The sequence below is a fragment of the Marmota flaviventris genome, chromosome 3 (genome assembly GCF_047511675.1).
Source record: "Marmota flaviventris isolate mMarFla1 chromosome 3, mMarFla1.hap1, whole genome shotgun sequence".
Lineage (NCBI taxonomy): Eukaryota > Metazoa > Chordata > Mammalia > Rodentia > Sciuridae > Marmota > Marmota flaviventris.
The window spans coordinates 79,704,609-79,729,748 of record NC_092500.1 but is presented as its reverse complement, the minus strand read 5'-3'; the positions used below and the strand labels follow the sequence as shown (position 1 = coordinate 79,729,748).

The 25,140-nt window shown below is 36.3% G+C and overlaps 1 protein-coding gene across 2 annotated transcripts in view; it reads right to left on the bottom strand.

Annotated features, from left to right (window-relative positions):
- Window positions 1–1,291: 1,291 nt before the first annotated feature.
- Window positions 1,292–25,140, bottom strand: part of Sinhcaf (SIN3-HDAC complex associated factor) — a 35,090-nt gene continuing 11,241 nt past the window's right edge. For both annotated transcript variants that reach the window (XM_027934148.2, XM_071610003.1), the window contains exons 2-6: window positions 20,998–21,145; window positions 19,445–19,544; window positions 17,266–17,392; window positions 8,689–8,839; window positions 1,292–3,372 (exon numbers count right to left, since the gene is read on the bottom strand). In XM_027934148.2, the coding sequence (XP_027789949.1) occupies window positions 3,213–3,372; window positions 8,689–8,839; window positions 17,266–17,392; window positions 19,445–19,544; window positions 20,998–21,125 (666 nt within the window). In that variant the 5' untranslated portion in view covers window positions 21,126–21,145 and the 3' untranslated portion in view covers window positions 1,292–3,212. The remainder of the gene's footprint in view (window positions 3,373–8,688; window positions 8,840–17,265; window positions 17,393–19,444; window positions 19,545–20,997; window positions 21,146–25,140) is intronic.

Genomic DNA, 25,140 nt, shown 5'->3' with positions numbered 1-25,140 from the left:
CTACAGACAGTTTGAGAGATTCCAACATATTTTACATGACATTTAGGACCGTGAGAATGGAGATGGTCTGAGAAAGCTGAAGGTAAAGCCTGGACCAACAAGTATCTGAATTAAGAGATAACCTGGAAGCCAGTGTTATCTGTCAAGAATATCTCAAAAAGGCTGGAGATAAAACAAGATGAAAGTCCTGGGTTCAATCCCCAGCACTGCAATAATTATTATTATTATTTCAACAGGGTAACCACTGATAACATCAATTGCTGTGAAAAGCCTGAAAAAATAAGATGAGGGCTTTGGAATTTCCCATGAAGCCACCAGTAAACTTTGAGGTAGCAAGGGCAGTATGAACAGCATGGAATAGTTTAGAAGTAGCTAAAAGTCAAGAATGCACTTGATACTTAAAAAAAAAAACGGCACAGCCCTGTGCTCACCTGTAATCCCAATTTCTGGGAAAGCTGATGCAGAAGCTAGAGTGGGCAATTTAGCAAGACCCTGACTCAAAATTTAAAAAAAGAACTGGGGTGTCACTTAGCAGTAGAGCATCTGGGTTCAACCTCCAGTATGCGGGGGCAGGGGGGTCACCATCAGAGATTGGGAAGGGGTGGGAGGTGTTCAGTTTTAACATTACCAGGGACCTTCTGAGGCTATCCTTAAACTTACACTCTTCCTGCCTCAACCTCCTGAGTTGCTGGAATTACATGCAGATGTGATAGCACCTAGCACAAATTTTGCTTTAAGTCGCTAAGTTTGTGGTAATTGTTATACAGCAATTGATAATACAGATACTGTCACCTTTCTACTATTTGGTAGAGTGCTTGTCTAGCATGTATGAGGGAGGCCCTAGGTTCAATCCCTACACACATCCACACATTAAACTTCAACAATACTATAAAAAGTTTGGCCTATAAAAATCAATCTTCCGCAGAAAACAAAACAATCTGAGAATTGATGTGGATTATACTTCTTAGGATTCCTCATAATTCTGTAAAGAAGCTGGGGGGGCGGGCGGGTATTAAGGAAAAAGTATGTTGAAGGTAACATTGAGGCCAGCCAGAAGCAACTCTGTGTCACCCCGTCTCCAAAAAAACAAAAAACACACACACAAACCCCTCTAAACTGTATTGCTCAAATGGGTAATAATAAGAGGTAGGAGTAGAGGTAGGTGGGAATAAAGAGAATTTTCCTGCCTCATGTCTTTGTTACCATACTATAAACTTAAATGGAATACCTGTGCAGAACAAAAACATTATTCTGACCAAAGACCTTTAACACAAAGCCACAAAACATCTCCTTTTATTTTCTAATAAGACTAAATTTATTCAATAACCTAGTAAAAGTTTTGATTATAAGTATCCAACAGTATAAAAAGTACAAAACAGATCTGTAGATTTCTAATATATTAATACAAAGTGCATGACTACATACAGTACATCCTACAGGCAAAGAAAGGTGGAAGGGGAAAAAGAAGACTGTGGTTGAGGTCTAGTAATAAATAAATAAATACAGAAGTAGAGAGAGATGATCCATATTATAGTATATTCTACCACCAATACTGCAGCCAAAATGTACAAAAAAAAAAAAAAAAAACCCATTTCAAAATAACTCAGGAGAATGATAATGGCTGGACTCTTGTAATACACCTCAAAGGCTATGGGAGAGCCGACCCAACTCACTGTGTAGTCTGTGCATATGGTGGCTTGTAGCATGTAGGTATTTTCTCAAAAGGAAGAAATATAAAATAAGTTTTAAAGAACTATAAAACCATAGGGTACCCATAAAAAGTGGCTCACTCCTTACTGTGATGCTATCCAATTTTTATAATCCAGTTTTAAAAATAAGCACTGAGTCATGTTATTACAAGGCAGGCAAATATTCCTCCCTCATGTATGGAAAGTTTGAACTGGTGCTATTTTTTTCCTGAATTTTTAGAAAAGAAGCAATAAGAATACTTTGGTTTGGGTTCAATAAGAGGCTTTTAATAAGGATTTTAGAATTAAAAGCTCCAGTTTCAGCATTATCTCAATGTTCAGAAAGACTGACTATAAAAGAAGCCAAACCAACACTAACCCCCCCCCCTTAGCATGAACCCACCTTTCTTCTTAGTAAATTTTACTTTTAAATAGTGAAAAAAAAAAAAAAAAACCCAAAAGCCCAACAGGTTAAAACAAGTCAAACACCTACTCTATGCAGATAGAACCTTCACAAAGGTCAAGTGAAGTAATCCAGAGCTAAAACTGAATTGTGAAGATTTCAATGAAGTCACCAGTCATGTAACACAAATAAAGTCAATTATTTACACACTCGGGCAAGCCCGACAAGCAACGTGCCCAAGAAGCATTAACCTTTGTTTTGTGCCATCCTGAAGACTTGCACATAGTTTAACATTTTTAAGAGTGTGTTTTCCACGGTGTGGTAATGCTTTGGTACTATTCATATAAGATCTCATCTATCCCACCTACTCACCTCTTCTCCAAGAGGAGATTTCATTCTGCTTGAAAAGATTCACATAAATTAAAATCTTTAACAAATATTAATATGAAGGAAGGTGACACAGGATGCAACACATACAGTCAAGCTTCTCTCTATATAATTAGAAATTACTTCCTCCGTCAAGGTATTTGCACCAAAAAGCTCAGTCTGTCCTGCTTAATCATCAGTAGTACAGGTTTGATTCATCAGAAAGTTGGAGAGACTCAATTATATCAAAATTATTAACAACTACCTCTAGGGGCAAGACATGTTATTGAGTTATGACAAGTCTACTAACATGAGGGAAAACAAGTGTAGCCAGCCATCTTTAAAAAATGCCCCAACCACTGCTTCTCAATATAGAAAGACTAAAAACTACATATGGTTTATCATACAACAAATCCCATCTGTGTCCCCTGAAATTCCCCTAGTTTAATTCATTAGAAGGGGATTATTAAAAAAAAAAAAAAAGACTTAAAGAGCACTTTACAGCAGCATTCAGCTTTCCTATGAAATACTCAGCATCTTAAATATTATGTACACTTCTTTTTTCTTTTAGTAAGCTAGACACTGGCTTCAAAGTTTATGGGACTGGAGGAAAAAATAACCCATTCAAAACTATTCTAGAAAATTGTCTTTTGGCAGAATAGCAGGTATCCAAGTTAAAAATAGTAAGGTCAGTTTGTTGCTTTGTGGTCTTTTCAAAATTTAAATCATTTGTTCCCCTTCTACATAAACCTCAGTCACCACTCCTGAGTGGAGATGGGCAGAGGTTCGGGCCCCTGCTCCTCTGGCTTCTCTGCAGCTGTCTTCTTATTGCTGCAGCAAGGCTTGAATAGATGTGTGTCAATGAGGACTTCTCCAAAACGGCCTTTATAGATAATCCCACAACAAATTTTCTGTCTGAAAGAAAAAACGGAGAAATATATTAATAAAGCAGAATAGAATACCAAAAGCATACAAAAAACTCTACTCCTCATGTAATAACCAGCCTAACATGACCAAAAGGCTGTACTTTGATAATCTTCTCACATTCCCAATGAAAGGGCTCCTAGAGTTACCCCAATAGCTAAAGAATGGGAATTACTCAAGTCTCTTTAAATTCCACAATGAAAATTTTTCTCAAGTATGGAGGAAGAAGGCATTCTGAAAGATAGCAACTGCTATTAAAGTTGTTAACTGTTTCCTGCAAATATCAACATTTTTGGTGTGGGATGGGGTGGGGTGAGGTGGGGTGCCAGGAATAGAACACAGGGCTTCTCAGCCACTGAGCCACATCCACAGTCTTTTTAATATATTTTTTTTGAGACAGGGTCTCACTAAGTTGCTTAAGGTCTCACTAAGTTTCAGCCTCCTGAGTCTCTCAGATTATAGACACACACTACTGCACCCAGATATCACTAATTCTTTTTTTTTTTTAAGAGAGACAGAGAGAGAGAATGAATTTTAATATTATTTTTTTAGTTTTTGGCGGACACAACATCTCTATTTGTATGTGGTGTTGAGGATCAAACCCAGGTCGCACGCATGCCAGGCAAGCACGCTACCACTTGAGCCACATCCCCAGCCAAGTATCACTAATTCTTGAAGAAAACCATCCACCCCAAACAAGCTGATAGAGCTTGTGGTTTTATTTCAGTTAAATACTAAAAACCATATATATGCATTATCAAATATACATAAAGGCATCCAAAAAGGACAACTGTAGGGTGTGGTGGTGCATGCCTGTAATCCCAGGTGCTCAGGAGGCTAAGGCAGGAGGATCCCAAGTTCAAGGACGGCCTAGTAACTGAACAAGGTCCTAAGCAACTAAGCAAGACCTTGTCTCAAAATAAAAAATTAAAATGGCTGAATATGTGGCTCAGTTGCTAAATACCGCTGGGTTCAATCTCTAATACCAATAAATTTTTAAAAAAATTTTAAAGACAACAAAAATCAGTGCATCACATATTACAAGAATGTTACATCAATTCCTATGAATTCACCTGTATGACATTTTCCAGTCCTACCTAACTCCCATTTTATTCTCTCCTGCCTTAATTTGTAGTTTATTATTCCCTTTTTTCTTTACACTTCATGGTTTTGCTATCTGTTTGCATCTTTGAACATATTGCTCAACAACTCATCATAAAAACACATGCACATGCCAGGTATAGTGGCACATGCCAATAACCCTCAACGACTTCAGACTGAGAGAGAAGGATAGAAAATTTAGCGTAACTCAGTAATATAAAATCCCTGGGTTCAATCCCCAATACCACAAAAACAACCCCCACCCACACAACGTATTCTCCAAGTTTTTGCTCAACACTGAGTAACTGAGATTCACATGTAGTTAGGGGACTTTATTTAAAATAATTTAGGTATACTATTCCAACATGTGAATATACAAGTTTTATTTATCCACTCTTTGCTATTACAAACACTGCTGTACTTGCCAGGGTATACCGCCTAAAGTTTTCTAGGTCATGTTGCTAGGATATAGGAATGGGATTATCTTCACCTTTACTCAAAAATGCCAATTTATTAATCAATGTGGTTAGAACTACTTATACCACAACCAACATTTCAATTCTTCTTCAACATCTGACAACAGATTTTATTCTATTTTTAACAATAATGGGTAGAAAATGCAATTTTAATTTATATTTCCTTGATTATCAAATTTTTTTAACATGTTTTCATTTAATGAGCTATTTCATTTGTGTAATACCAAGTCCTGTGCCCAGTTTTCTGTTCGTTTTGTCTTATACTTCCTTTCACAGGAGTTGTTTATGTATTCAACATACTAATACTTTGGCAGATGTATTAGATATCCTCTTCCTTCCTTCCTTCTACTAGAAATTGAACCCAGGGACTCATGCAGGCTACAAAACCACATCCTCTCAGTTTTACTATAACCATGAATGTGGTATGCCTCGTTAGTTATTTAAAATGTTATTCAGGGGCTGGGGCTGGAGCTCAAGGGTACCACATTTGCCTGGCATGTGTGAGGCAATGGGTTTGATTCTCAGCACCACATATAAATAATAAAGATCTATCACCAACTAAAAAAAAAATTAAAAAAAATAAATAAAATGTTATTCAATAATGTATATGATTTTTAGATATTTTCTACATAAAGGGTTCTATATTTCCCGCTAGGTTTTATTTATTTATTTACTACTAGGTTTTAAAAATATTTTCTAATGATATTCTAATACAAAACTGCCTTGGCTTAAATTCTGTTTGACTTACTGTGTAATAAATAAATTACTTCCTTTCTACCTGTTTCCATAAAATGCATCCTACAACTGTTTTAAGGATTAAATGGAATAATATATGCAAACCATCTATAAAGCACTGTTCCAAGTGTTTACTACTGTTACTACCACTAACCAACAATCACCACATCATCCATAGCTACTGAATTTGCTAACCTTCTGTGATAGTAAACATTCCTTGATTTATTCCTAATCTGAAGAGAAAATGCTTTCATTTTATCACAATTAAGTATGATGCTGGCTGTACTTTTTTTTAATATACCCATTATCCAGGTAACTGAGTTCTCTTCTATGCCTGTTTTATGTTTTGTTTTAAAATTTAAAGAAATGTTTGCATTTGTCAAAACCTTCTCTGTGCCACCTTCCCTTTCTTTTACATCCCCAAAATATATGTATCTGGTAATTTATGGTATCAAAGTTATATTGACTTTATAAAGGTTTGAGGCTTATGCTTTCTTCTACCCATATCCACAGACTGGAAAAGTCAGTACAAGATTACAATCATGAGTGTTTAGTAGAACTTGCCACTCAAGGCCCAGGATTTCTTTGAGGGAAGTCTCTCCCTCTGCCTTAATTGAACCTAGGAACACTTATTCACTGAGCCACATCCCAGCAAATCCCCACCTACCGTTTTTTTTTTTTTTTTGGGGGGGGGGGTGGGGGACAATATCACAGTAAGTTGCTGATTTGAACTTGTGCTCTTCCTGCCTTGGCCTCCCAAGCCAATGGGATCCTAGGCATGTGTCACCCCTATCGGCTTGGGAGGAGACTTAACCACTGAATCAATGTTTATTAAAAGAAAATTCAAGTCTTTCTTGAGACAGACTTGGTTAGATTTTTCTAGTAATGTGTCCACATTACAAAAGTTTAATTTATTGGCAAAGTTGTTTATAATTACTTTTAATCTTTTAAATTTCTACTTCATCTAAGCCTCTTTTTTCCTTCCCTAAAATTGCTTGTGTATGTTCTTTTTCTTGATGCACTTCATCTCCAGTTAATTTTTTTCATAAGAACCTTTTTGAAAACCTACTAATTCTCTCCTCTGTATATCACCTTTCTGTCCTATTTATTTCTTGTCTTCCCCCTTCCACCCTCCAATGCTGGGGATCAAATTCATGACTTCACACACACTAGGCAAGTGCTGTACCACTGAGCTACATCTCCAATCTTCTACTCTCATCTTTGGGATTCCCGTTTATTATATATATAATTGTATTGGCTTTTATGTTAGATACATATCAGATTCTTCATTTTTAAGTCTTCCTTTAAAAAAAATTATTTTTAATTATAGTTTGACACAATACTTTTGTTTCATTTATTTATTTTTTTTTAATTTGGTGCCGAGGATCGAACCCAGAGCCTCTCATGTGCTAAAGGAGCACTCTACAACTGAGCCACAACCCCAGCCCAAGTCTTCCTTTTTTAGCAATCAAAGACAATATGGGGCTGGGGTTGTGGCTCAGAGGTAAAATGCTCGTCTGGCGTGTGCGATGTCCTGGGTTGAATCCTCAAGCACTACATAAAAATAAATAAATAAAACAAAGGTATTGTGTCCAACTGCAACCAAAAAATACACATTAAAAAAAAAAGACAATACTTCTCCATCTGCATTTTTAGTTTCACTGTGCACATCTTGTTTTATGGTGTTATTTAGTTTTTGTTCAAAAATATAAATATTTTTTAAGTTCTAACAATGATATATCCCAGCCCTATTCTACTGTATTTCTACTATACTTTTTGTCCCACTTGTGATTTATGCCTTTTCTGTTTTGCAAACTTTTGGGTAGGAAACTACTCTTATTCTATAATTCCCGCCTCCTCCATTTTTCTTTGGAGGTCTTATACTTTTTTATTCTTTTAGTGATTACACAATTAATTTATCAAATTCTAAAAAGTTATTCAGTCTTATTATCAAAAGGCAAAGAACATTTAGACACTTCCTACCACCTCTATCACTTCAAGTTAAAATGCTATAATTATCATGCATTTCTTTTTTCTTCACTATTACAACTACTGTCCTTGTAAAGTGTTCAAATTTATCTAGATGTTTATTAATTTATTTATCCTTCTTTCCTCCCAGAACCTCAATGTAGAATCTCTTTCCTTTTGCCTCTGTGAGAATCAGCTTGCTGGCAAGCTCCAATTTTTTTTCCTAGTCAAAATGTCTCATGAGGGGCTGGGGTTATAGCTCAGTATTAGAGCACTTGCCTAGCATGTGTGAGGCTCTGGGTTTGATCCCCAGCACCACATAAAACTAAATAAACCAAATAAAGCATTGGGGGGAGGGAGGATGTCTCATTAGCTTTTTTACAAAAGATATTTTTGCTATATATAATTTTAGATCAAGAAGTATTATCTCTTGGTCCACTGAAGATATTAATCTACTGTTTTCTTGCTTTTTTTTATCCATGCTTCTTAATGTGTTCCTTTGAAAATAATGTGTTTTCTCACTCCCTACAGTTATATTTTGTCTTTCGTATTCTGTAGTTTCACTACCCAATGTCTACAGATGAAAATCTTGCCTTTTGTTTATCTTGAATCCTAAAAAAAAAACAATCCCTATCTACTTTCTCTTTTGGGGGCTTTGGGGCCACACATTCACTTAGCATTTGTCCTGGGTATTCTTTATTAACTTACCCACCCATTAATGACATTTGACTTTAAAAAGGAACTTTTTAAAATTATATGTCTAGCAGCTGTGGTTTTGGAGGTTTTTTTGATGACAAAAGTTGTAAGTGGGAAAATGCTTCTTGTAATTAAGATGGGTGCTGATTGAAAAGAGATTTTTCTGGGCTGGGGATGTGGCTCAAGCAGTAGCGCGCTCGCCTGGCATGCGTGCGGCCCAGGTTCGATCCTCAGCACCACATACAAAGATGTTGTGTCTGCCGAAAACTAAAAAAAATATATATATATATATTTTAAAGAAAAAAGAAAAGAAATTTTCTGTTGCATTTACCTTTTCCAGTAAGTAAGATCTAAAAAGGAAAAAACTGGTGTTCTATTAGAGCCAGAAGCCATTTCTGTATCTGAGCCGTCATCTGACTGGTTACTATAACAAGGAGATTGAGCTGGGGAGGCACTTGAGGTGGTACTGTGAGCATCAGAATCTGCAATAAAGAGAAAAAACAGTTAATTTCATTACATGTAAATGCAACTAGTGCTGTTAAACTTCAAATTGTGTTAATTACAAATAGGCCCACTGTAAGTAATGCTAAATACAAAATGTGATTGGGATGGGGCTGTAGCTCCGGGATAGAGTGCTTGCCCTGCACATGTGAGGTACTGCTGATCCTCAGCACCACATATAAAGATATTGTGTTCATCTACAACTAAAAAAATATTTTTAAAAAAAATGAGTTCAGGGGCTAGGGATGTGGCTCAAGCAGTAGCGCGCTTGCCTGGCACGCGTGCGGCCTGGGTTCGATCCTCAGCACCACATACAAACAAAGATGTTGTGTCCGCCAATAACTAAAAATAAATAAATATTTAAAAAAAAAATGTGTTCAAGGGGCTGGGATTGTGGCTCAGTGGTAGAGTGCTTGCCTAGTATGCATGAGACCCTAGGTTCAATTCTCAGCACCACATAAATGTAAAATAAAGATATTGTGTCCACCTAAAACTAAAAAATAAATATTTTTTAAAAAATGTATTCAATACACCTTAGCCTACTAAACATAGCTGTTTCCGGCTTGACTGTATAGCTGATTGGAAGCTACTGTTTGCTGTGGCTGCCCAGCATTTTAAGGGAATCATACTGTATACATAGCTAGCTTGAGAAAAGATTCAAATTCAAAATCTGAAGTATTGCTTTTATTAAATGCATATTGTTTTCACACTATCATACAATCAAGAAATTCTAAATCAAGGACATAATGGAGACTTAAGACTGAATAAATTGGCAAAAAGAAGGTAAAAAAAAGACAGATATTTAAAGATGTTTGCACTGCAATAATTTTTAAGAGAATGTCTGTTTCCAAGAAGATGGAATGCATGTATTTTTCTCTGTTCCTCCTGCTTATAGAACTAAAAACCTGTGCATTACATATAAAACTAACCTAAAACTCTGAAAGGTGATGACCATATATGCAGCTTGGGGCCCAAGGAATGAATGACAGTCATGAATTACCTACTTTTACTGGATTTTCTTTTCACCTCAAATTTGGAAGTGAAGCTTCAGCAAACCAAAAACAACAAAATGCACAGATGACTCCCCAACCGCCCCCCACGCCAAAAAAAACAAAGGGTTCAATAAAAGCCAGCTTTCTCTAGTCAAAGGACGAGGAAAAACGCAATTAAGACAGTTTTCTTTTATTAGACAATAATGATTACCTCCAGCAGCACACTGGTGGCCATTGCCCTCCACTCCAAGCAAAGACTAAGGAGGGAACCTAGATTTCCACCTTCATTAAATTGCTTTGAGGCACCAATATCTCCACCAGGTGCCAGAGGAAGCCCAGTGAAGAGCCAGGACTTTCACTAAGAATAAAGCTACCTTACCATGTGAAAGTCCTACAAATCCTGCTTCGCTTCCCCACACTAATAACAAGGAATCTTTGCCCTCACCTGTCAATGGTGACTGAGGGATCTGACTTCTAAAAAAAGTAGTAATAACATGGTGATAGCACCCCTTCCCCCTTGCCCTGATGCAAGTGTCCAAAAAAGGTAAAATTTAAATAAGATCCAAAGTCTAACAATATAAGCCGAAAATGTCCAAGATTCAACCAAAAATCACATCATACCAAAACCCACAAAGATTCCAACCAAATGAAAAGACATGCCAAAAAGATAAATGTTAGAATTATCTGATGAAGATTCCCACCCCTCTGGGGCGGGGGGCAGGGATTGAACTCAGGGCCACTGGAGCCACATCCCCACCCTATTTCATATTTTGAGACAGGATCTCACTGACTTGCTTAGCAGCCTCGATTTTGCTGAGACTGGGTTTGAACTCATGATCCTTCTGCCTCAGCCTCTCCAGCCGCTGGGATTACAGTCATGCACCTCTGCACCTGGCTTCTAATGAAGATTTTAAAGCAGCCATAAGAAAAAACACTTCAATAAGCAATCATGAAATGTTTAAAACAAATGAAAACATAAGCCAGGCCAATGGCACATACCTATAACCCTAGTACTGTGGAGGCTGAGGCAGGAGGATCTCAAGGTCAAGAAAGCCTCAGCAACTTAAAGTGACCCTGTATCAACATAAAAAATGTTTGGGGGTGTGGCTCAGACAGAATTCCTCTGGGCTCAATCCCTTGTGCAAAGTGGCAAGGGATAGGCTCAGTATAAACAGGCTCAACAACGGAGAGGACAAAGAAACCTAAACAGTTAACAGAAGAAAGAACAGAAATTACCAAATCTGAACACAGTGAAACCCTACTGTAAGTCCTGGAAGAATAGGAGAAAGGAAAGGAAAGAGGGAAAAAAAAAGAAGGAAGAAAGAAATCAGCTACAGAAAAACACTTTACCTATTAGGGAAAACCAATAGATTCTGATTTACTAAGGAATAAAGGCAATTTATTAGATGCAGAACTAAACCTGACCAATATTTTGGCCCTCAGAAGTCGTCACATAAACATGCCAGAAAACAAATCTTTTGTTTGATACTCACTATGACAAAAGGCTATAGTTCTGCTATATCACAGCCAGTATCATAATAAAGAGTGAAATTTAATGCAACCTCTAAACTAAAAACTCCCTGCTCCCAGGACAAATGAACAGAATAATTCTATAATTCAGAAAACCAATCAAATATTTATTAAGCATTTATTAAGTACAAAACCCTGTTATATGCTACATGAGTGAAAAAGAATAAAGGATACTAAAGAGCTCACAAGTTTGTATTAATAAGCATTTACATAAAATAGCATAAGATTATGTATCTAAAAAGTACCATGAGTGTTTTTAATACATTAATTTATTTCCAGTGTAAATAGCATTCAAGGTCATTAAAAAAAAAAAAACTAACAAATTCCTTCAAGACAGAAGGCTTCAAAGGAATAAGTACAGGAGAATAAAAACTTTCCAAATATGGGGCTGGGGTTGTGGCTCAGTTCTTGAGCACCAGCCTAGCAATAGCAAGTCCCTGGGTTTGATCATCAGCACCACATAAAAATAAATAAAAATAAGGTGGGCTGGGGCTCAGTGGTAGAGTGCCTGCCTTGTAGGTGTGAGGCCCTGAATTCGATCCTCTGCACCACGTAAAAATAAAGATGTTGTGTCCATCTACAACTAAAAGAATATTAAAAAAAAAAAAAAGATTTAAAATAAAATAAAGGTATTGTGTCCAACCACATCTAAAAAATATTAAAAAAAAAAAACTTTCCACATAATTAACCTTAGTAGTCAGCTCTACACTACTGAGGAAAGCTCACTGTCCTAGGAGGTGCTTAACATCTTCAAACCATTTGAAAATCCAGTTATTTGCCATTTTTAAACTTTTTTTTTTTTTAATTTTGAGATAGACCCTAAATTGCTTAGGGCCTCGCTAAACTGCTGAACCTGCAATCCTCCTACCTCTCAATCTCTCAGGTAGCTGACTGAGGCTATCTACAGGTATGCACCACATAGGCTGGATTACCCTGTTTTCTTTAACCTATAGAAACCATTTCTTATGGTTTAATCTCAAACTCTAGGAAGTACATTTGAACGCAATGAAGAATTCTTCTAGAATGTAAATCTGGAAATTCTTCAAATAACTGCAATCTTAAAAGTCTTTAAAATTAGGTAAGATTTAAAAAGGTACAAAGGAGTGATTAAGGTAACATGAGGTTAGCTGGGAATAGTGGTATACGCCTGTATAAACCCAGCTGCTCAGGAGGCTGAGGTTGAAAGATCTGAGCTCAAGGCCAGCCTTAGCAACACACTGAGACCCTGTCTCCAAAAAAAAAAAAAAAAAGCATAAGGTAGGTAAAGGTAATAAGCAAAGCCACTATGTGCTACAGAAACTGAGAAACTGATATGCTTTTACTAAAATAGGACCTTCAAAGACTTTTTAGGGAACATTTATTCTATCACAATCAGAAATCAATGTAGATTTTGAAAAGGATGCCATAAAAAGAATATCGAGCCAGGCATAGTGGTGGCAAGCCTATAATCCCAGTGGCTCAAAGAGGCTGATTGAAGGGATGGGACTGTGGCTCATGGTAGAGCGCTTATCTAGCATGCATGAAGCACTGGGTTCGGATCCCCAGCACCATAAATTTTATATATATATACATAAATAAATAGATAAATAAAGGTATTATGTCCATCTACAAGTAAAATAATATATATATTTTTTAAACAAGAGGCTGATGGACAAGGATCACAAAGTTAAAAACCAGAGTCAGGACCACAGAAAGCCCTGTCTCAAAATTTAAAAATAAATAAATAAATGAAAAGGGCTGAGGGTACTGGGATTGTGCGCAATGGCAGAGTGTGAGGCACTGGGTTCAATTCTCATCACCACATATAAGTAAATAAAAAAATAAAGGTCCATTGACAACTAAAAAAATATTTTTAAAAATTCATTAAAAAAAAAGGTTAGGGATGTGATTCAGTGGTTAAGCGCCTGTGAATTCAATCTAGTACCCTACCCTCCCAAAAAATAGCCAAGTCAGGTGTTACTCAGGCATATGCCTGTAAATCCCAACAACACAGGAGCAGAGTCAGAGAACTGCAAGTTCTGAGAATTGCAAGTCAGCCTCAGCAAATTAGCAAGACACTGTCCCAAAATATAAAGTGGGGATGTAGTTTAATGTTAAAGCACCCCGGGTTCAATCCACCATACCAAAAATAAACAAATAATAGATAGCGAATGGGCTGGAGATATAGCTCAGTTGGTAGAGTGCTTGCCTCATATACACAAGGCCCTTGGTTCAAATCCCCAGCACCACAAAAGAAGAAAGCTAAGACTGTGTGTCTTACAAAACCCTTTTTTAATGCAATTATCCCCATTTCTCCAATTAGAATATTGTGGATAAATGTTAATTGACTCCAAAGCAAGCCATTGCTTAATGATAAGAACTGTAATTTCTTTTCAGTTGGTACTGCAGATTGAACCCAGGGGTACTTTACCATTGAACCACATCCCCAGACCTTCAAGGATTGAACCCAAGGGCACTCAACCACAGAATCACATCCCTAGCCCTTTTTATATTTTATTTAGAGACAAGGTGTTACTGAGTTTCTTAGGGCCTCACTAAATTGCTGAGGCTGGCTTTCAACTTATGATCCTCCTACTTCAGCCTCTTAAGCTGCTCCCAGCCCTTTTTTTTTTTTTTTTTTTAATTTTATTTTGTATTTCAAGAAAGGGTCTCACTAAATTGCTCTAAATTTAAAGAGTCTCACTAAGTTACTGAGGCTGGCCTCAAACTTGCAATCCTCCTACTTCAGCATCCCAAGTTATAGGATTACAGATATGGGCCAAAATGCCCAAATCTTTAAGCTCTAGGTCCAATGCCTTTCCAGTACACCACATAACAATGTTTTTCTGGGCATAGTGGCACACACCTGTAATCCCGGAGACTCAGGAGGCTGAGGCAGGAGGATTGAAAGTTTGAGGCAGAAGGATTGAAAGTTGTGGGATCCTGTCTTTAAAAAGAGCTAGAGTCGTACTCAGTAGAAGTGCCTCTGGGTTCAATCCCCAGTATTGTTTTTTTTTTTTTTAAAGGGAGTATACAGACCATACACGATGTACTGTCTCCAAACTTGTTATGATGTATACAGGATCTAGTAATTCACAATATACCTAAGAAAAACCTATTTCAGTTTGAGTTGTGAATATTCACACACCTTATCAAAGGGATTTACTTTCAGTTTCCAACCACTACACAGTCCAGCTTTATCTTAAAACTCTTTAAGGTACAATGGACATATTTCCTTAGGTAAGATCAAAGTAATATTACTTTGTCTATTACTAAAGGAAAAGAGCTAAGAATATACATGTGAATAATCAATTCCTCTGCCTTCAAGTGATAGAAGAATATTACAATTTCCAAAATATTCATTAAAACATCTAGTCAGAATGGAGGGTTAACAACATTAAACCTTCTTATTTTTGGAAGGTAGATGACAATTGGTTTAAAAAAAAAAAAAAAGGAACACACATAATTAAAACACATACACACAGACATACTGTTATGTTTCTTAAATGTTTTACTATTAATATATTAAAATAGCTACCATAAATTAAATATATCATTAGAGTAACTAAAGGAAGACTGTGTATAACACTCTCTACTAAGAATGATCTGAAAAGATCAAGTACTGAAGCACTTGTTATGCTACCAGGGAAAAACAGTTGCCCTTTGGAGCACAGGACTTTGATGTTAAGACAAACCTGTAAGTCAAACTCACCTCAATCACTTACTTACTAACTGACCTGGATCAAGAAATAGCCTCTCTGTGCTTCCTATCCTAAGTAATAAAATGGAAATAATAGCGATAGAGATGTAAAGTGTACAAAAGTGGTCAAAAATTAGTTCTCCCTCAATCAGTACTTTTCCTAGTTTACACTTAACTGTCTTTCAGTTATGCCACCATAATACCATCCCTCAGACGTGATACTTATAGTAATCTCACACACAACACAGGTGACTTTCAACCTAAAAGTCTGGAGACAGGCATTACTCAATTTGTGGGTTATAATTTCTAAAATTACTTTCTAGGAATCCAGGCTTTGCTCTCAGATTGTCCACTAATTATTTACATACCTTTTTTTTTTTTATATAGGCAGTACTGGGGATTGAACCCAGGGACCCACTATCATTATCCACACCCCTAATCCTTTTAATTTTGAGACAGCATCTCACTAAATTGCCCCGGCTGGCCTTTTTTGCCTCAATATCCCAAATAGCAGTTATTTTGTGAGTAACAGATATTTTCCAGGGGGGAACAAGGCTTGTGTACCTTGCCTGGCTTACTATATTTTACTGCATAATTGTTGCACTCTGATTTTTCAGTCAAAAAATTGGTTTATAACCTTTTGTTGCATAATCATCACATGGTATAATTAATCTTGTTCTTCATGCCACTTAAAAGATTAAACAGAGCAGCAAACTATTCACCAGTGGCATATGGATGCACATTTGTCCTTGTGGACACTGCAAGCCAAGCCTAGAATTGTCTGTACAAGCTCATAAGTGCTGCAGTACTAAACAAGTGTCACTGAGGACAGCACCATCAGATAACAAACCCAATAATAAAATGGCAGAATCTTTGGACACAGATTTTTTAAGTCCATATTTTGCAAATTTTGTAAAATTTTCAAGTGTAATATTTCAACTATAATGCACAAATCCTGAAGAACTAATGTTTTTAGTTTTTTCAGACCAGAAAAATGTTCAATAAACTGTCAAAGAAATGATCTTTGTTGATTTGGACTACTCAGTTTTAATGTATATTCACAAGCATTCCAAGCATCCTTCTCTTGCACTAAAGAAGTTCAATAATAAATGATATTTGAGTAATAACAGCAGAATTTTTTTAAAAAAAGAGCTGCACATAATAGTCACACTCCACTGGTTTTTTGTTTTTTTTTTTTTAATTTTTTTGTTAAGTTGTAGATGGACACAATACCTTTATTTTGTTTATTTAATTTGCTGATGTGGTGCTAGGGATCAAACCCAGTGCCTCACACATGCTAGGCAAGCACTGTACCACTGAGCCACAATCCCAGCCCCTACTTATTTTTTTATGTGGTGCTGAAGATCTAACCCAGCACCTCACACCTGCTAAGTAAGCACTCTATACCACTGAGCTACAAATAAAAGCCCCCCACACTCTACTGTTCTAAAAAAAAATTGGCATAAAATCTGCAACAGGACAGGCCAGTGGCACACACTTATAATCCCAGTGGCTCGGGCTGGGGGATGTGGCTCAAGCGGTAGCGCGCTCGCCAGGCATGCGTGCGGCCCAGGTTCGATCCTCAGCACCACATACAAAGATGTTGTGTCCGCCAAAAACTAAAAAACAAATATTAAAAAATTCTCTCTCTCTCTCTCTCTCTCTCTCACTCTCTTTAAAAAAAAAAAAAAATCCCAGTGGCTTAGGAGGCTAAGGCAGGATGATTATGAGTTCAAAGCCAGCCTCAGCAAAAGCGAGGCCCTAAACAACTCAGTGAGACACTGTCTCTAAATAAAATACAAAACAGGGCTGGGGATGTGGCTCAGTGGTTTTGAGTGACCCTGAGTTCAAACCCTGGTACCACCAGGAAACCTACAACAATTATACAGTAAAATATGGTATATATTTTTTGCATACCTCCTAAATTCAATTTCCTTTTGCATAAAAATCAAATATACATAAAATAGAAATGTACCTTCTAGAAAACTAAGATATTTATAAAGAGACATCAAAGCAGTACAATCTGAAGTGGCTCAGTAAAGTATTTTCAAGATCAAAATCTAAAATTTCATAAAAATAAAGATCTCTACCAAGTCAGTTAAGAAATATGGGGAAAAATTGTCCACACATACGATATACCACCCCCATCAAAAAAATAAAAACTGAAAAATTACTCTCAGTACCAATGTTCAAGTATCAAACTTACTGTGACGTTTAAATTCCTTCTGCAGTTTACTGATCTGGTTGCTTTTTATCCTGTTTCCAGATAGAGTTTTTACTTTCTTTGGTTTCAAAGTAGTCTTTAGACTAGGTCCTGCCCTTGCGTCTACCACCTGGAAGAAAACACTGAATATTTAATACCATTGAAGAGTTATATGTATCCCTTTGGTTCAGACCCATGCCTATTTGAGAACCAGAGTTTTACAAAATGTTTCTGAGGATTCATCTTTCATCATCACACAATATAAAGAATACTATTTATCTATTGGGTGTTTGTTTTTAAATTCTTTTTTTGAAATAATCACAGGGTCTGTGGGAAAAAAAGATTTAATAGATTTATGTTATGGGTTAATCATTACTAGATGACCCAACTAGGTGAAGAAGAATCAAGAATCAATTCTACAGGATGATGTATAACAATGTAAACAGCTTTCATTTATTTCTAATTCTATCACAAAGCAGTAAAGAGGCTCTTTTTGTTACTCTAATTTTAGTCTGAAGAAAATCAAGGTAATAAGAAAATTATATATTTTGCGTTTTTCCATTAAGCTAATAAATAATCAAGGTGATTAGAGAGGAGACAAGACTGAAATCAAGGTCTTCAAATCTGTTCTTCATGTTCTTTTCACTATATAGTTGAATTCCTGAGGTCAATTATGCAAAGGCAATACATGCTCCCCTATCTAGCCTGGCCATTGATCTATCCACGATGGTTCTACTATGGTACTATTTCTTGTGTGTTCATTCACATTTACTACTTGCAGATATGTATGTAAAAAGGAAGGTTGTCAGGCTGCAGTTGTGGCTCAGTGGTAGACCACTTGTGTAGCAAACATAAGGCACTGGATTCGATCCCCAGCATCACTTAAAAAATACTAAATAAAGATATTATGTCCATCTACAACTTAAAAAGTTTAAAAACCAAAGTTTTAAAGAAAAAAAAAAAAGAGTGGTGCGCAGTGGCACACACCTATAATCCCAGCAGCTCGGGAGATGGAGGCAGGAGGATCAAGAGTTCAAAGCCAGCCTCGGCAATTTAGCGAGGCGCTAAGCAGCTCAGTGAGACCCTATCTCTAAATAAAATAAAAAATAGCGCTGGGGACTCAATGGTCAAGTCCCCCTGAGTTCAATCCCTAGTATCACCCCACACACAGAAAAGGTTGCCATCTTCAAAATCAGAATTTTAATCTTCTCCAGATGAACTATTTAAGAAAAATTCATACTTAGTAAGGTTAACAGATCCAAAAAAAATCTATCACAATAATTTAACATTGTCATCAAAAGACAGACTAAGGATAATAGAGGAAAAGATAAAGAAAAAATGCTTGTCTACTTAAAAACAATACTTTGTGGAAATTTCATGGAACTGAAAAGAGATCATATTAAGTAAGACTTGGGGCTGAGGGGGAGCTCAACAGTAAAAAGCACTTGCCTGGGGTATGCCAGACCCTGCGGCTCCAAACAAATTTAAATGTGTTGTTCTAATTTATCAAAAACTAAAAAAATTGGGTTGGTAGATATTTGAGTAATAACATGTGCCTCGCATGCACAAGGCCCTGGGTTCAATCCCCAGCACCATACTCACAAAAAAAAGTTCTGGTGACATGGGAAAATAAAAGGGCTAAAATTTCCAGTTTGAACAACTAGATTTAAATAGATTAAAAACAACTTCAATCTAACTGATTATTATATGCTTTACTTTATATACCATCTCATTGTTCTCACATTAGCTATGTGTGATAATTGTTTTGCCCTTTGTAAATAAATATAACCTGCCTAAAGTCCACAACTACTGTAAGTGGTAAAAGATCCAAACCCCAGGTGTTATTCTAAAACCTATATGGCTCATTAGTACCAACCTGAATTCAAATAAACATGTTATTCTAAGAGTTAAAAAAAAAAAAAAAAATCCATGTCTAACTCTGGGTACTTAAGATATGTGAATATGCACTGTGAATTGGATACTGCCTTATGAAATGCCACACCTGGCTATTCTGTTCCAAACATATCAACATGGTAAATGATTATATATCTGAGCAGCAAGTAGTGTTATTTTTTATTCTTCAAACTTTGCCATCCTAGGCATATTACTTCTTAAATTAGAAAGAAATTCATGTTACTTTAAATATAATAGAGATATAACTGATAAAAACAGATGAACTAACATGATTCCAGTTTTTTTTTGAACCTGCTGGTAACTTCTTCCATCTTTTCACAAGAAGAACACAGGCATTACAGATGTCTCCTGAACGAGTCTCATGCAACCTGATGATAAACAATAAAACCTGTATTAGTCGCTTTAGTTTAAAGGATACACACAAATATATTTCTCCTGGAAAAAAAAAATTCATTTATGACTTATAGATGCAATTTCTAATCATTGTAGATTGCCTAGTCCTTTGTTTCAGGGACATATTTCAGAAATATAATTAACTTCTATAGAGGCAATGAAACAAGTCTACATACTCCAATTTGGTAATTTTAAAATAAGAAGAAATAAATCAGTAACAATTTTAAATATTTTTAAAACAAAATAATAAGACTTACGATCTAGAAGAGAGCCTGATCACCATGGTTTTAAGCAATGCTGTCATTCTTGAAATATGTAGATATTGCATTAAGCAATAAAATGCCACATTTTAAGTAAAATAATGTATCATGATGTTCCAATTTCACAACAAAAAAAAGATGTATTGTAATTTTTAAAGTGATTTTTTAATCTGTATAGTGAGAAAAATCTATAGGACTAGTTGTCAAATATTTTTAAGCTGTAACACAAAAACAAATTCATTTTGAATATGGGAAATTGTTCAACATTAAACATTTTAAGCCAGGTACAGTGGCACACACCTGTAACCCCAGCAACTCGGAGATGAGAGAATCACGAATTCAAGTTCAGCCTCAGCAACTTGTAGAGACCATGTCTCAAAAATTGAAATAAAAGGAGCTGGGGTTGTGGCTCAATGATATAGAGCGCGTGCCTTCCATGTGTGAGATGCTGGGTTCAATCCTCGGCACCACATAAAAATAAATAAATGTCGTGTCCATCTACAATTAAAAAAATATTTTTTAAAAAAAATTTGAAATATAACAAACACTTTTATCCAGTGTTTGTTGGAGAATAAGTTTCATCTTATTGGGGCCAGGGTTGTGGCTCAGTGGTAGAGCACTTGACTAGCATGTGTAAGGCACTGGGTTCCATCCCCGGCACCACATAAAAATAGAAACAAATAAATAAAGGTACTGTGTCCATCTAGAACTAAAAAAAATATTTTAAAAAAATAGTTTCATCTTATTAAGCAAAGGTTTATTGCCATAAATGAGGAATATAATTATGAAACAAAACCATACATATACCCTGAGCAGGTTTCAGGGCAGAAAATTTTATCATCATCTTCCTCTGTTAAGTTAGATTACAGTATGAAATACTAAGAACCACTATTAATAAGAGAATAAAGATAATCTTTAAAAATCTCTTTATATCATGAAGATAACAAAAGGGTTTGTCTAATTAGAACTATGAAGATAACAAAAGGGTTTGTCTAATTAGAACTATAAGGGGCTCACAATTTGGTTGTTAGCTCCTAGTAATATGAAAAAAAAAATTAGGCTGTCAGCATTGTTTCATTTATTTTAAGAAGAGAAACCTTAAATAGCCTAGATTAGAATATAAATGATCTGAATTATTTAAAATGGTACAAACATCAACTGATCTTACCCAAAACAGCTCTGGAAGTCCTTTTCATAACGTTTACTATCAGTGAATCGAGAACTGGAGGACTTAGCTCTGCAAATACAGCAACCTTCTATACTTCGGTACATCTTTGGCTTGTGAAAACCAAACATCTTTTCTTCTGGGCAAAAGCCTATAAAGTCAAGGGAATTGACACAGCTTTGTTGAGGGATATAAGAAGAAAACATTAAGACAGGCATGGTGGTGCAAACCTATAATCCCACTGATTTGGGAGGCTGAGGCAAAAGGATCCTAAGTTCAAAGCTAGCTTCAACAATTTAGCAAGGAGACCCTTAGCAACTTAGAGAGACCCTATTTCAAAAAAAAAAAAGAAGTGGGGGACCTGGGGATATGGCTCTGTGGTCAGAACTCCCTGGGTTCAATCCCTAGTACCAAAAAAGGAAAAAGAAAACATTAAGATTTTTGTTGTTCCATCCCACCCCCAAGCAACTTGGGTGTTTCATGACCAAGGTGAAGAGGCCTGCTCTGGGAAAGCACTTCTGCATCTATCATCATTTTTGACACTACCATGGCAAGTGTATAAAACCACAAAATAGTCCGTTTGGGAGGTTTCTACCTCCTAGCCTAGCCAATACTCATTATTCCAAAAATGGAAAAGGAGAGCATTTTTTTTTTTTTTTTTTAGAGAGAGAGAGAGAATTTTTTAATATTTATTTTTTAGTTTTCGGGGAACACAACATCTTTGTTTGTATGTGGTGCTGAGGATCGAACCCGGGCCGCATGCATGCCAGGCGAGCGCGCTACTGCTTGAGCCACATCCCCAGCCCTTTTTTTTTTTTTTCTTAAATCAAGTTTTAAAGCAAAAAAAAAAAAAGGCCACCACAAATCCTACAAAATGACAAAAATCACAATCAAGGATGCATCCTAAAATTTAAGATTCACCTTAGTATTCTGCACCTTTGTAATTAATGGGATTTCCCTCTGGGGAAATTTTGTGCATTTACCATGACCACTACTTCAAACTAAAATAGCACACTATGCATCAACCCACATCACTTTGCTCTATGGGAAATTAGGGGGGATTTCTTCTATAAAAAATGGGAAGTTCTAAGCAGTCAATGTTGGCCCTGAATTATAACTGCTGAAAGGAAAATGAAAGCTTCACAGAAATCTAAGCTTAGAATTTATAAATAATTAAAAAAAATCCATGCTGGGGGTGTAGTTCAGAGGTAGAGCACTTGTCTAGCATGTGCAAGGCCTTGGGTACAATCACCAGTACTGAAAAAAATAATAATTCTATTAATCATTAATTCAAATTAACAATGAGCTCATATTGCCTGACCATTGCTCTGCTCCTCATAAAGTTTTTGGAAGTATTCTATGAGGCTTTGTGCTAGAGCAGTGAATAGTGAGAAGCAAATGTTCAGAAATACAGAATGAAATAAAATATAATTCTCCTGGTCAAAATAATCTCAATATCAAGGAAGGATGAAAACATCTCTAGGCCTGGATACAAAAATGTATATCTTAGAATTTGGAATATCCAAACCAAACCAGCACACCTAGACTAAGAAAAGTGATGAAAAGGTAATGAATATAGAAACTAAACCCCAATGGGCAAGTGCAGAGGTTATGTTAGTGTATGTGCAAGGGTCCAACTGATGATCACAAAAGCATCATACAAAGCATGAACAGATAATTATCATAGTTCTAGGAGGTATAACCACAGAATACCATCCATTCTTTCTGTTTTGTTTTGGTGGGGAGGGTACTGGACACTGAATCTAGGGATGGTTTACCACTGAGCTAGGTACCCGTTCTTTTCTTTTTTTATTTTAAGATAGCATCCAAGATGCCCAGGCTGACTTCCAATTTGTGATCCTCCTCCCTCAGCTTCCTGAGCTGCTGGGATTACAGGTGTGAGCCACAGTGGTCAGCTGGTTTTACAATGTTTTTAAAAATAGCTTAAAAGACTTTTATTAGAAAATAATTGGCTAAAAGCTGAAACTTCCCTTTTAAACAGATTTATTGTTAACCACATGTTCCTTTTTGATGTTTTACTGGTGAAGATGCAGCCAAAAGAGTGGGATGAGGCAAAACAGAAGACCACTTATGCATTTCAATGATTAAGCCTAAACTAAGTTACCTATAAGAATTGTTAAAAGGGCTGGGGATGTGGCTCAAGCGATAGCACGCTCCCCTGGCATGCGTGTGGCCCGGGTTAAATCCTCAGCACCACATACAAACAAAGATGTTGTGTCCGCCGGAAAAAACTAAAAAATAAATATTAAAAAATTCTCTCTCTCTTAAAAAAAAAAAAAGAATTGTTAAAACAAGATAGCATAATATTCTTATCATAATCATTTTAGTTCAATGCTTGGGGATTTTTTTTTTTAATGAAAAAGAAAGTACCCTCTACATAGTAAGAAAAAGTTTGGGTCATATATCTTTTTCAATCTAACAAAGCAACCTACATGAGAACTGAAAAAGAAAAGGTCCTCCCCAAAAAATGGTCATGTGTTGCTTTGGAAAAAGTAATATTAAAAAAAGAAAGAAAAGAAAAAGCAATATCAAATGACAGGACTATAGAACAGGAAAGTAGAAGTTAATGTTTTAATTTGTATATTCCTATTTTAAAGTAAACTGTAATACAGATTCTGTCCTAGAAACATCCTGTGATCTCCAAACTCCCTAACACCCTGCCTCTGAGGTCAAAAGTCCACAGTTCCTCTTACAATCATCAATAGCTCTAGGAAACTTCAGCCTCTCTCCTCAGCAAGGACAAAGGAAGTACATACAGCAAAAAAATGAGCAGTTCATTCCATTAATACACAAATCCTATTATAACAGATAGATTCCCCAATCAGATTCCCCAATCCCCACCCTCACAATCTCTTTCTTTACCTCCCAAATAAACATGAGAGCAAAACTATGCAGCACTCAAATCATCTCTAAGTTTTAACTGCCTTCATTAAAGCTGGATTTGGCCAAGAAGCCAGAGTTTGTCCCAGTTATCACAATGGAAAGCTAACAGAATGTTATGACTGAGGCTTTCTTTTTAACCAACAGCTAATGTGAATCCAGTGTTCATCTTAAGTGATTTTTTGTTGGTGGGGACCAAACTTAGTCACTAGTCCCTGGCAAGACATTTCATTCTTCATTTGAGGAATATTCTTCCTAAACATCAGGAAACAGCTTGATACCTTAGGACTCATAATTCCTCTTTACATAGCTCTATGACCTTACTTTTGTCCTAATGAAACTTTTCTGACAGAATCCCTAAACAACTTAGCAAGACCAAAATTAAAAATAAAAAGAGCTGTGGGGGGGGGGGGGTTGTGGCTTAGCGGTAGCGCGCTCGCCTAGTACGTTTGAGGTCCTGGGTTCAATCCTCAGCACCACATAAAAATAAATATAGATATTGTGTCCAACTACAACTAAAAAATAAATAGATAGATAGATAGACAGACAGATAGACAAATGCAAGCACTGGGGAATGTGGATCAGTGGTTAAGGGCTCCTGGGTTCAATCCTAGGTACCCCCAACTGCCAAAAAAAAAAAAAAAATTCTGCCTGAACATGAGGGGAATCTAAACCCTAGGCTTCACCATTTTCCAGTCAGTGTTCAGTGAGAAATGGAGTGGGATGGCAGACACTTGCTCTGATACAACATCCAAGTTGCACATGAACCTTTTTTTTTTTTTTTTTTACTTTTTTAAAATATATTTAATTGTAGATGAACATAATACCTTTATTTTTATTTTTATTTTTTTATGTGGTGTTGAGGATGGAACCCAATGCCTCACACATGAGGCAGGTTCTCTATCACTGAGGCAGGCACTCTACCACTGAGGCACATGAACCTTTTAAAGGATGACTACTTTTAATAAAGCTATTAAGGTTTTTTCTGAGCTTATTTCTGCACTTTAGAGGCACCTGGGAATCTGCAGCAAATACACAGGGGTTTCATTTTGGGCTTTGTTTACAGCAACCCAGGTAAGCAATAGTTGGTGTTTAACCATTCTTCAGGTTTGGGGAGCCCTAATGTTAACTGGAAAAAAAATTTAAGTCAATGCTCACTCATGTTTTAAAACAAACTGGGCATGGTAAGACATATCTATCTGTAATCCCAGAGACTCCGGAAGGGTGAGATAGGAGGATTGCAAG